Source organism: Sporisorium graminicola, chromosome SGRAM_4 (genome assembly GCF_005498985.1).
Source record: "Sporisorium graminicola strain CBS 10092 chromosome SGRAM_4, whole genome shotgun sequence".
NCBI classification, from domain to species: Eukaryota; Fungi; Basidiomycota; class Ustilaginomycetes; order Ustilaginales; family Ustilaginaceae; genus Sporisorium; species Sporisorium graminicola.
In genome coordinates, this window is record NC_043734.1 from 62,577 (window position 1) to 75,374 (window position 12,798).

Sequence of the window (12,798 nt, forward strand, 5' to 3'; positions counted from 1 at the left end):
ATGCCGAACACGAATGCCCCTCTTTGATCATTGCGTAAGGATCTGCAAGAGCGGCAGTACCGATGAGGTCGTTCTTCTTTTCTGACGGCATCTGGTATTGGCGAGATCGCGACGAGCGACAGTAGAAGAAAAGATTAGCACCTCAACAGGCTTCAAGCAAATGGCCACCTGTACCATCAACAGCAGTAAAATCAGTCGACGCTTTCCAACCCCCCACACACGCAATCACTCACTCGCACCCTTTCACGTTGACCGGAAGGTGAGGCAATTCGAAACTCAGAGCCGAAAGTGTTCGATCTGGTTCAGTTGCAGTCCCGGGGAAGGGCAAGGTCGCGGCTTTGTCTTTGCCTTTGTCTTTGTCTCTGCTAACGTTCAACACAGCCAACAGTATTCAGCCCCGCTAGTGTGACCACACCCTGACAGCTCGACTCCTCGCATACTTGCATCACGAGGGGGGTTTTGCGATGAGCAAAGCCAAGAGTCTCACAGCGGAGTTCGTATGTATTTGGAACTCAGCATGCCATTACGCTGAGACTCGCTTACAGCCCGTTTTCCCCGCATGATCTACGCAGTACCATTGGCGTCGACCTAGTAGATTTTTGTGTACTTGTTCCGCCTCGCCGGGTCCTTGTTCCGACAATGAGCGAATTCGCGTCGGAGTTGCAAAACGGCATCCTCTGCGCAATACAAGGATAAGCATTTTGTTAGTAGACTCTTTTGCAAACCAGATCCACCTTCCGACCTTTGACACGCTTGACTATTCCTGTTTCACCGTTTTGCCTGCCCTCTTGACCGGGCACGAGTCTTGTATTGTTTGCGTGTTTGCTTGAAGCACAGTTTCAGCCCAGCGCATATTTGGTCTAAAGCAGGACTCACATGTGAACGACGACACGCTGCCAAACAGTGCTTTGCTTCCCTGCTTCTCACACACACTCTCTCTTCCCCTCTCTTTTTCTTTCTCCTCTTCCGCGGTAGCGCTTGTAGTCTTACACTTTCTTACCTTGGTGCAACTCAGCTTGCTTCTCCGCTCCTCCGCCCATTCGCTCGGTCTGGAACACCGCCCTTGTTGTAAGATAGCAGCAACTGCTCTCGGTCCGTCCGGGATATCACGCGCTTCCGGTCGCTTGCCGGTCGTTGACGCAGGATCAAGGGTCGAGAACTAGACGATGTCTGACAAGAATTATTCACGCCCAGAAGCTACCTGTCAGATGTGCGTCAGGGGCTGTCACTCGCCGCTTTTCTAGACTTGATGGAATTGGGTCCAAGAGACTTGCACTCGGCTGTGCTTTGCATTACCGCTAGCGACTACCTGGCTTAACGAGGCCGCGTAAGGTTTGGAGCTAGAGTAGGCGAGTAAAAGCAGCACCTAAGCGAAAATCCTGGCGGGAAAGAAATCTTCAGATACGCGAACTTGCCGCTGCACCTTGGTTCACAATAGCCTGTGCGGATGGTGTGCCGCCAAGACCGTGCTTGCCAGAACGGCAGCGGACGACTTTTCCGTGCAGGTCGACCAAGGCAGTCAAACCTTCGTGCTGCTAGGCGAACCGGGCTAAGTACGTAAGGCAACCGTTCTCAAAGATGACCGAAAATGGAAGTCTTCCAGATGCGCATATCGAATCGAGCGCAGAACCTTTGCCGAGTCGATGCGCGCAGCTCGAAGCAACGACACAGACTGTTTCAAGGTGGCCGAGCGGCACAGAGACACGGAACAAAGTAGAAATCGTCAGCACAACCAGTGCGGATCGTGCTTGCCGCTTCGGAGCTTGAGCAGATGAAACACACCACGACCACAAGCGCTGCAAGCTTCGTGATGGCTACGACTGAGAGGCAGTGGGCGGCTAGACACACACTTCAATTGCCGTAGTCCCTTACGCCAAGGATGGTTTGCGAGACAAACAAGCCATGGCCATGGCCAGGTGCAGGCAGAGGAAGGAAGAGATGTTATGTGCAAACAGCGACTAGACTAGGTGCAAGGGGTTCGGGTTGTCAAGGTTTTAGGATAGCGCAGGTTCTCATGGTGTTTCAGGCGTCCACGCTTTGCCACTACGGTTGTTGCTTGACGCCGTCAGCAGAAATACTGTAGGTCTCGCCAAAGTAGAAAGGGTAAGCCACACAGCGCGGCAAACCTGCAGATCCTGACTGCGTGGCCGATCCATGATCGTCCGAAACCCGTTCCTGAAAAAAATGGTTTCGGATATCAAATGTTGCTTTTTGTGAGTCTCACATTCATCGAGTTCAACATCGCCGATTTTTTGTCTGAGGATAGAGTGAATCTAGGCGATTCCTTTTGTCGCGTCTATCGATAACAGAGCGAGACAGGCGAATGTCAACCAACACGAACTGCCACTCGAGTTGAGTCGAGGTTCCTCGGATCTTTCCTTTCTTCCCACTGCCCAAGATGTGACGCTCATCTCGATTCTCATCGGCAAAGCATGCCTTTGCTTCGGTATGACCAGCAACATTCATTGTATAGGATTCGGTCCAAACTGCGACGGCGATACAGCTGCCAGCGACTTAGATGGTACACCTGTCTATTTGACGTCTGACATTTAGCCGGCGTCGTGTCCACGTTCTGTCACAAAGAGAGAGAAAGCGATGTGCTCTTGGCGGGATCCAACTTCCCTAACGGCGATATTCGGAACGACGTCCTTGTTTGAATTCATGTGCCGCAAGAAGTTCCAAGTTCGAGAAATACAAAACAACGTCGCATCGGATCGTTGGCATTACAAATTCGACAGCTCGAGTAGAAATTTTTGGAAACTTTTCCTTCTGGCTGCTGCACGAATGCAACGCTTCTCGCCGATCGAAATTTTTGGCGCTCGAGGACCGCTCTGCTCAACGAAGCAAAGCAAAAGTGTTTGTCTCCGAATTGATCCACAGGACGGCGTGGGGGTTGAGCGAAGAAAAAAACGTCAGAGTTGCACAGGGGCGTCATCTCGAGAGGCGGACAGATTGGAAGCACTGGCCGGGCAGGCAGGCAGGCAGGCTGACTAGCTTGGCGCGCACGGAAACATCCTATTCGCTCTCTCTGTCTCTATATCTCTTCTCACCATCGTCACACACCAGTACCACCACCACCCCTCCATCCAACGTTTCCCTCACCTAAAAACTTCCTTCACGGAAATACATAAAAAATGGCCACCTTCACCGAACGTTTCACCAAGGGTACCTACCCGATCCACTCGGTCGCTGAGGCCGTCAAGCCCGGTCCCCAGGGTGTTGACCTCTACTCGAGGTTCTTCCTCGCCGGTGCTCTCTGCTGGTGAGTTTTTTCTTCTTTTTCAAGATGCAATGCAAATGACGGTGGAAGAGGTGTACAGAGACACAAACACAGACAGCAGGCACATCTGGGCAGGACAGTCGGGCGGGATGATCTGCTCAAGAGGGAAACTCGGATTGCTGCACTGTAGTGACGAAAAGACGGCGATTTTGTCGTGTCGTTCGGTACTCACTGCGACTTGGACGAAAAGGCGCAAAGATTCCAACGTAGAGCGTCAAGGAGGGGCACACGTGGGACGCATGCTTGCACTTCCAACTGCACGAGTATCGCCAAAGATTGAAAGCGGAAGATACTGACTTTGATTTGCTTTACTTTACTTCGTTCGCACACAGCTCCATCACCCATGGTGCCGTTACCCCCATCGATGTGGTCAAGACCCGCATCCAACTCGAGCCCACCGTCTACAACAAGGGCATGATCGGTGGCTTCCGTCAGGTCGTCGCCAAGGAAGGTGCTGGTGCTCTCCTCACTGGTCTCGGACCCACCGTGCTCGGATACTTCCTCCAGGGCGGTTTCAAGTTTGGTGGCTACGAGCTGTTCAAGAAGGTGCTCGTCTCGCAGATGGACAACGAGACCGCCGTCAAGAACCGCATGGCCATCTACCTCGGTGCTTCCGCCATTGCCGAGTTCTTCGCCGACATCGCACTTTGCCCGCTCGAGGCTACGCGTATCCGTCTCGTGTCGCAGCCCACTTTTGCCAACGGTCTCGCCCCCGCTTTCCTCAAGATCGCCCGCGAGGAGGGTCTCGGCGGCTTCTACGCTGGTTTCGGTCCGATCCTGTTCAAGCAGATTCCTTACAACATGGCCAAGTTCGCCACCATGGAGGTCGTGCTCGAGAAGGCCATCAACGCCTACGGCAAGCCCAAGTCGGAGCTCTCCGGTGGCGAGGCCACCTTCCTCAACCTCGGTTCGGGTCTCATCGCCGGTTTCGCCGCTGCCACCATCTCGCAGCCCGCCGACACCCTGCTCTCCAAGATCAACAAGTCCAAGGCTCTCCCCGGCGAGACCATCACGGGCCGTATCACCAAGATGGCTGGTGAGCTCGGTGTCCGTGGTCTCTTCGGTGGTCTGACCACGCGTCTGGTCATGGTTGGCTCCATCACCGCCGGTCAGTTCGGTATCTACGGTGAGCTCAAGAAGGCTCTCGGTGCCACCAACACTGTCGAGATCTCCAAGGCCTAAAGCAGGCCGAGACGGACGTGTACAGTTTTTAGATTCTCTTCTCTCTGAAGATCGCTCGCAATCGAATGCTTCTCTTCCATTCCCGTTCGCACTTACTTGTATGGCACTTGTATGACAAAGAAAAAATATGCATGCATTTTTTGGGTCCCGCTTTTCCGAAGCGAATTCTCTTCCTATTTCCTCGGTGTGTTGGTAGAAAGCTTTGAGAGCTTTGTCTGTTCTTCTCGGCATGCAAACCGCTGAGTCGGGTCGTATTCGTGGGAGTATAGGCGGTTGATGTGAAGTCTCCTCGGTCACTCAGACAGCATGTGACGGTGCTCGCGGGAATGGTGAGCGCAGGTGGCCAGAGGGGGGAGCAGTGAGAAGATCTGTTGCCGGTTTTCTAGCAGTCGGGTTTCTGCTGTGCATTCTCGAGAATTCAGCTCCGCGGATCGCTTTCTCATCGGGAATTTCTCGTGCGATTTATAGACGAGGATGGATTTGTCGCACAAGCCAGCCAGCCCGCCAGCCCGGCCGCCCAGAACTCCACACCCACGCGAGAGAGCGAATCTTGTTTGCGATGGTCTGCACAGCCTGCCTCTCTCCACTAGCACCACCACATCCATCCGCATACCTACGCTGACATACCCCTGCAGAGCTCGAAGAGCGCTGTCGCACAGACGATCGTTCTTGGCAACAGTCATCTTCATCTTTTACCAGTCTTTGGCGCCACTTCCAAGTTCGGCAACTGCGGACGAAGTCGATTACACCCGGCAACACGCAGTAGCGCTACGTTGTACGATAAGCACAAGGCGACTTCCAACAAGACCTCAAAGACATCACATTGAATCGACAGCAGCAGGAAGAACGCCGCGCATAGGATCGATCCATCATGGTACGTGTTGCCCGCACCCCTCTTATCGTCTCCATTTGCCGAGTCGAGCTGACATCAACCTTGCTCTGTTACCGCTTCAATTGGATGTGGGGTAGTCCAACACACTTCGACCGTACCTGTCGTGTGTGAGATCCACGCTGACAGCTGCACTGACGCTGGACAACTTTGCCTCGCAAACGGTCGAGCGCCACAACGTGCCCGAAATCGAAGCCGCATCCTCTCTCGAAGTTCTCCTGACACCACTCACCATCTCGCGCAATGAGAACGAAAAAGTGCTCATCGAGCCGTCGGTCAACTCGATCCGCATCTCGATCAAGATCAAGCAGGCCGACGAGATCGAGCGCATCCTTGCGCACAAGTTTACCCGCTTCCTCATGCAGCGCGCCGAGAGCTTCGTCATCCTGCGCAGGAAACCCGTCAAGGGCTACGACATCAGCTTTCTGATCACCAACTTCCACTCGGAGTCCATGCTCAAGCACAAGCTGGTCGACTTTATCATCGAATTCATGGAGGAGGTCGACAAGGAAATTAGCGAGATGAAGCTCAGCATCAACGCCAGGGCGAGAATCGTCGCCGAGAGCTATTTGTCTACTGTAAGTTTCATCGACCCGAAGTGTGGGATAGATAGGAAACCCGTGCATGCTGACTTGTTTCGCGTTTGTATTCTACAGTTCGCATGAACCGCTGTACTGGCGCTTGCGTAGCGCGCTTCTGTCTCGAGCTCCGACATCTTTCTTGTACCAAAACCCCCGCCCGCCGAAATGCAGCACATACCGTATCGCATCGACCAAAGCTCGGACTCGGAAGCTGCTCTGTGCTCACCACCCAACCAGGCCCTGCTCTTCCCAGCACCCTCCTATCTTCTTGCCACGCCTCCTCCACGAGTCCCACAGGGCGGGGCGGCCCTGAACACGCTCTTTCTTGCTGCCGATGGCTGAACGTGCTTCGTCGATTGCTGTCCACCGTCACCAGTGTTTCACCTACGCACGCACAAGAGCCAACGCGTGTCTTGCCCCTCTGGCGTCCTGCTTTCTGTCTCGCTGTGTGTCCATCGTCGCAGAGCGGTGAGCGCACCCTCCAGTTCACGAGCGGCACAGGCGTACATGAGAGAAGAGCTGCACAGCAGACACAGGCACAGGCAGAGAATCTTTACTTGACCCACGCATCGCAGTCGCAACCGCGTTTTGTCAGTCAACACTTGCGTTTGGCCATTCACCTCTGAGAACATCTGGGAATCAGCAGTCGGATCGGATCAGTCCCGCTTCGACATGCGTCTTTTTCTGCTCGTCGTACCTGCCGCTGTCCCTGCGACTGGTGCAGAGCCACCTGCCTGTTGCTGCTGCTGCTGCCGCCCCTGCTGAGATGATGACGGCTGATGCTGCGAAGACGACATCACCTCGTCGTCGTCCCACGTGAGATCGATCACCGGAATCGCATCGCTCGACGCTCCCGTCATTCTCGACTGCATTCCCCCACCGCTTCCTGCTCCTCCGTTCACAGCGGCAACGTCATCTTGAGATCCGTCCACGCGCTGCGGTGGCAACACCGGCTGCAGCAGTAACCCGCGTCGCAAATCGCGTGAGAACGCAGGTTCGCCGGCCATTCGTGAACCGTACGTTCGCTCAGATTCCACAAAGATGGGCAGACTGCTCATCGCTTCGTCTCGCTCCGTACTTGCTGTCGCATCGGAAGAAGCAGCGTTCGCGGCAGAGGCGCTCGTCGCTGTCGGATGACCGCTAGTGACGCTAGATGCATCGTTGCTTGTCACGGAGGCGGCACTGGGCGAGGCGGGCGATGCGTACTGAGGAACCAGGTCGCGCGTCACTCGCAAACCCAGCATCGATAGTGGAAAGGCTGTGTTGAGCGAGAGTTTCGAAGTCCAGCCTGTTCGTGCGCCCGGCAACGTGGACGTTTCGCTTCCAGTCGGCGCTGCCGCAGCTGATTGCACTCCAGCAGTTGCTCCTCCTCCTCGTGCATTCGCAGCTGTTGTCCGCGCCTGCACAGGGCCTACTCGGACAATGTTGCCTCCAACACCAGTTGCAGCTCCACCTGGACCGCCAGCCGCGCTGCCCGCTGGAGGTGCGTCAAGATACTCAGCACACTCCCAGGGATTCAGCCCCCCCGGCGTGTACCACCCCCGCTTCAGCGCAGCGCCGGCACTCGAGGCTACAAACCACCCACTGACCGTAGTCGCATTATCGAGACGGAATGACAACTGCTGCAGTTTATCCGTTCTTTCCTGCGTCGCCAGCTCCATCACCTGCAGCTGCGTTTCCAGCTCCGGTAAGCATGCACCAAGAAACTGCGGTGGGAGCTCGTCTAGCACAAAGCTCAACGAATCGAGCAGAAGCGTAAAGTGCGCTCCGCAGTCGGCACCCTCCCCTGCTTGTCGAGTGAGCTCCAGCAGCGCCTTGACGAGTCTGAGCGCGACAGATTTGATCGATCCGTTCCACAGGCAGCCGAATCGCATGACGAGGTGCAGCAACTGGAAAGTCAGACCGCGGTGTAGCAGCGACGACAGTCGAGCCGGATCATCACGAGCGCTTACGTTCACCGAGCCAAGTGCTTCTTCCAGAGAAGTGACAACGTGCAACAGCAACTGTCCGCACGAGTCAGCATCGGTGGCATTGAAGATGAAGCTGGCTTGTTGTTCGCACATTCGCAGCACGGATCGCATGGTCGATTCGACCTCCTGCTCGCGTGGTGACTTCGTCGATTCAGCAGCAGCATCAGCAGCAGCAGCAGCGGCGGCGGCGGCGCTATCTGCCGACCCGCTCATTTTCGAGCTTGCTGCTTTGTCGGCACCGAGCTTTGCATTACCCTGTCCATCTAAGCATGCATCGTTCTTGGGCACGTCGAGCTGCTCGCCTCTCTTGGCAGCGTCAGCATCAGCGTCTGCGCTCGCCTTGACTTTGTCCGACAAGATCTTGATGCCGATATCCGTGAAACGCGAGATGAGCCCACTCGACTGGCAATCGCGCATGAGTTGCGCACCAATGTCCGGCAAGCGTACAAAGAGATCGTCGAAGATTCCCGACGCTAACGCTTTAGTCCGACTATCGGCTCTCGACTGGAAGCTCGACTCGACCAACTGGAGGCGCTCAAAGATCTCGACTAACTCATTGGCGACCACGGCGGTGTCCCAACCGTCCAGTCTCGCTTTGACAGCAGCCGCGTCAATCGAGGTGACTTCGCGCAACAATAAGCTGGTCGGATCGAGACAGGCCATGGCCAGATCGATGATCCGTGATGGATTGCAGCCCCACATCGACTTGCACGTATCCTTTATGGTCAGCATGCACATCCGTGGGTCTTGACGGAATGCGATCTGCATCGGCTGCGACTGCAGCAGAGCCTTCCAGAATGCCTCGATCTGCGCCTTGTCCGCTGCATCCACGATGGAGGCCTCGTCTGAAGCACAGATCAAGCAGGTGACAGCACGCAAGAGCGAGGGCAAGTTGACCTGTGCAAACAGCAGCATCGCCTGGGCACCAAACGCGCGCATGTCCTCGTAGCAAGGAGCGGGCACCGTTTCGCCCACACTGCTTGCAAATATCTCGCCGAGACTGCTCACCGCGGCACCAAGGTGCAGTGACGTCTCCGTGCCGCGCGTGGCTGGGTCGGTAAGCCGCCGCACAGAAGACAGCAAGTATGGAAGCAGGAACGTATCCATGGCAAGCTGCAAGTTGAGCGTGCCGTGCGCCACCAGCCGCGTCAACAGAAGGAGCAGCACCTTGACCGAAGTGTCGGAGTGAGTGCCGTGCTCGATACTGTGGACGAGATGCGAGAGCCAGCGTGCGTGTCGTTCATCGATCTCCAGTGATGCTTCCAGGTACAACTGGTCGATCAGGCGTACAGCGGCAGAGACGAGCGACGCGTCGGAGCTTGCGAGCACACTTTCCACGATCGTGCGTTCGATGATCTCGTCGCTTGTCGCATCTGGCTGGATGAAGAGGCTGCGAAAGGGGGTGAGCATGTCGGACCCCTCAGCAGGCGTGGACGCGGTGCCTTCACGCGACTCAGCAGAGGACTCGATCAGCTTAGCAAATCGGCGGAGCAAAGCGTCCACATTGGGTCTCAGTGCTTGGACGTGCTGATGTACAGCATCGTACTCTGTACCTGGATCGAAAGAAGGTGCGCTGATGCGGCTGGGGATGCCTTCGATTAAGGTGCGGAGGCGCAGCAGCGTGGTGGAGGCCATGACGGCCTGGCGATCGTTTCGAATGGAACTCGAATGGTTGAGCTGCTGACGCACGAGCTGATTGAGGGTGCCCATGATGTCCATCGACCTCCAGACGAGGCTGTGTTCGATGACCATGTTGAACGCAGCTCGGGCGAGGCTGTCAGAGAGTGGACGTAGCAAGAGAGTTGCAAGGAGTTGAGCCAGACCCTCAAAATCATCGGCCATGACAAAGACGGCCGAGACTTGCGAGAGCTGCTCGCCATTGAGAGCCTCGACGCGGGCAGTGAGAGCCGGAAGCAGCTCGCTGCGGAAGATTTTGCAGCGCACAAAGCGCGAAGCGGACCACAGTCGCGACAGAGACTGCTCCAGGTCGCGCGATTGGCCCTCGACAGGCTGTGAGGGCACATCTAGGGCTACTTGACCATCGGTAGCTGCGTGGCCTTGGTCGGCAAAAGCGAAGGGCAAGAAGGACTGCAGCTGGCGCAATGCACGGCGCTGTGCAGCGTCCTCGTACGTCTCTTTTGTGCGGTCGCCATAGATGGCCTGTCGTCGTTGCAGGTAGACCGAGGCAGGTTGATCATAGAGGGGCAGCGACCGCAGTAGTCGCAAGTGCAACGAGTCGCGAGAGGCAGATGCGTTGGACGAAGTTGTAGAGGCGGCCGTGTCGCCACCTACCCTTTGCTTTGTGCTGCCCGTTGATGAAGCAGTGGTCATTCCACGAGCAATCAATCTCTGCAGGTATTTTGTGTAAGAAAAGACACCCCTTCTGGCGAGCTCGCCAACAAGGACAACAATGGCAGCGACGTCGACGGTCGCCAACAAACAAGTGCGTGATTGCGTTTCAGTCTCGTCGAGGTTGTGGATCAGAGCAGATTCGATATCGCCAAGCCACTTGATAAGCATGGGTTCGATGTTGATCTTGCGCGTCTTTTTGGTGTGGTGCTCGAGATCAAAGGCAGGCAGCGAGACTTGGTCGGTCTCTTCGCTTGACTCCTCCCATGAGACGCCAAAGCGAATTTTCTCAAGGAGCGTTGCAGCAAGGTACTGTCGCGCTACTCCCGAGCGACGATCGGTGCAAGCCCACGTAAGAATCGTGTCAACCCTTGGAGCCCAGATGGCATCGTCACGATCGTGCTTTGTGTGCCGATCAGCGCCGTGGGGCTTTTGCAGAAATATGCGATCGATTGTGGTCATGCTGAACGAGTCGAGAGCTCGAATGTCGAGGTGCTGCTGCAGCGTGGGTGATGCAGTCGGTTGTGTGTCTGTGTTGCCGCTGTTGCTCGAATCGCCGCTGGGCGAGTGGATCAACAGTCGATCCACCCTCGGTTTCAGTGCCTGCTCAACAAAGCTGGTGGTCGCAAAGCTCGGCAGGGATTCGGAATCGGCGCCGATCTCGTTCAAGAGCTGGAGGAGCGTCGCGGAATGCTCTGACCAAAGACGAGGACTGATGAGAGCATCGGGAATGTTCTCGCAGACGATGCGGAAGAGGAGCACGAGCTTGGTTCGAAGGCCCCCGCTGGTCGTAGGATCAAGACGCGCGTCTAGGGTGGGTACCTGGACGAGCAGTGCGGCAATGAATGGCCTGACAAAGCTTCGACGTCGGAGAATAAAGACGAGCACCTCTTGGATGAGCTCGACCATAAACGGAAGTTGGACCAAGTTGGAAGCAGCAAAAGCATCGACAATCCATCTGACCAATACGGAGCGATCGAGGAGGTTCTGGGCATGCAAATGACGTGCAAGCGAGAGACTGTAGGACCATTTTGCAACCCAGCGCTCTTCATCCACTTCGCTCTGTAAGACGGAGCATACCTCTTTAGCAGGCGCAGGAGAAGGTGACGAGGCGGGATTGAGATTGGAGGGGGTACGAGTGAAATGTACGGCGGCTATCGAGCGAGAGAGCGAAGCAGGACCCGCACCAGGCGTCCTGGGCATGTGAGTGGAAGGCGAGACGGGCGCCGGCGATGCAGCGGCGGTAGAAGAAGATTCGGCGGCTTGAACGAGGTTGAGCTCAGCGACCTGTCTGGCCATCCAGGTGCAAAGGTTGGAGGTGATTTCGGGCACGATGGTGGCGGCTGACTTGTTGCGGAGCGACGACAGCTCTGCAGCACCTAAAGCGCGAATGAACCACACGGCGCGAGAGATGTCTACGCTCTTCCTGGCTGCAGCCGCAGCAGAAGCCGGAGCGGAAACGGAAGGAGTCGAGGCAGTGGAGGCGTTGGGCACTCGATGCGGAAAGTAGTTGTTGTTGGCGATGTTCGCTGATGTAGCCGAAGGCAGTGCGCCGCCTGCCCAGAGCATCTCGAAGAGCTTTTCGCCTCGAAAGCCATGTGGGACGCTTCTTGAGAGACGATTGAGGGGCACGCTGGGATCTGCAAGGTCCTTGACGTAGTTGGCCAGCTTAACCTCGTTGAGCGTGACGCGGGACGGGGCCTTGTACTGACTGGGAGCGACGCCAGCACGATCGAGCTCGCGTCGACGCAGCATCACCTCGTCCATCCAAGAAGAGAGCGTGGCAATGGTGTCTGACGAAGCCAATCGAGTATAGATCATTTCGTGGGCGAAGGACGTCTCGTTGCGGACGTAAGGGCGAGAGTCAAAGCCCTTGCGCACCCGAAATTGGGACATGTCGTCCTCCTGCTGATTGGGCTTGGTGGGGAAGAGGTCCGGGACGTCACGGTCGGCCGCAGCGGGATGGAGTGGCGGCCTCCATGGCGGGCGTTCCTGCTGGTATGCTTCAGGCAATTGTGGTTCGTCGTGCCTTGATCGGTGAGTGGCTGATGAAGAGGAAGAAGGCCCACTGCGACCACCACCGCCGCCGCCGCGAAGCAGCGAAGGTTGAAAGGATGTCATACTGGCGTTGAAGGCAAATGCGACATGTTCTATCGCCAAATCATAGTGTGGGAGTGATCATGTCATCGATGGATGCTGTATCTGATGGTTGAGTCGAGTATGGCCTGGACTGGTTGCAAGGCAGAGCAAGTCGAAGCTCGTTGACGCTATCGGATGTCCCGTCACAGCTTCGAAAGCTGTGTTCTTGTCGTTGGTCGCCTCGCTTCGCTGGGAATCACCTCCACAAAGCGTCGCAGAGTTGTGACAGAATTCAGGGTTCAACCACGCCGCCTCGCTGCGAGCGAGCGTGTGCGTGACTTTGGAGAGCGAGCGAAGATTAAGTTTATATCGTGCGAGTTGACTAGGCGGTCCTGCGCACTGGAAGAAGCTCTGTCTCTCTCTCTCGCTCTCGCTCACTTGCTCAACTCGCATTTCCAATTTTTTTTC

General features: G+C 56.1%; 3 protein-coding genes across 3 annotated transcripts; 2 read left to right on the forward strand and 1 right to left on the reverse strand.

Moving 5' to 3' along the window:
• Positions 1-3,134: 3,134 nt before the first annotated feature.
• EX895_004502 (uncharacterized protein) lies at positions 3,135-4,462 on the forward strand (the record flags this gene model as incomplete). The annotated part of the gene is made up of 2 exons (XM_029885096.1): positions 3,135-3,262; positions 3,613-4,462. 2 exons carry the CDS (start codon positions 3,135-3,137, stop codon positions 4,460-4,462), a joined length of 978 nt encoding a protein of 325 aa, XP_029738338.1.
• Positions 4,463-5,333: 871 nt separating this feature from the next.
• On the forward strand, positions 5,334-6,016 carry EX895_004503 (uncharacterized protein; the record flags this gene model as incomplete). Its single annotated transcript, XM_029885097.1, has 3 exons — positions 5,334-5,336; positions 5,432-5,929; positions 6,008-6,016. 3 exons carry the CDS (start codon positions 5,334-5,336, stop codon positions 6,014-6,016), a joined length of 510 nt encoding a protein of 169 aa, XP_029738339.1.
• A 572-nt stretch (positions 6,017-6,588) lies between these two features.
• Positions 6,589-12,372, reverse strand: EX895_004504 (uncharacterized protein; the record flags this gene model as incomplete). The annotated part of the gene is made up of 1 exon (XM_029885098.1): positions 6,589-12,372. The coding sequence occupies one exon, from the start codon at positions 12,370-12,372 to the stop codon at positions 6,589-6,591; it is 5,784 nt and encodes a 1,927-aa protein (XP_029738340.1).
• Positions 12,373-12,798: the final 426 nt, after the last annotated feature.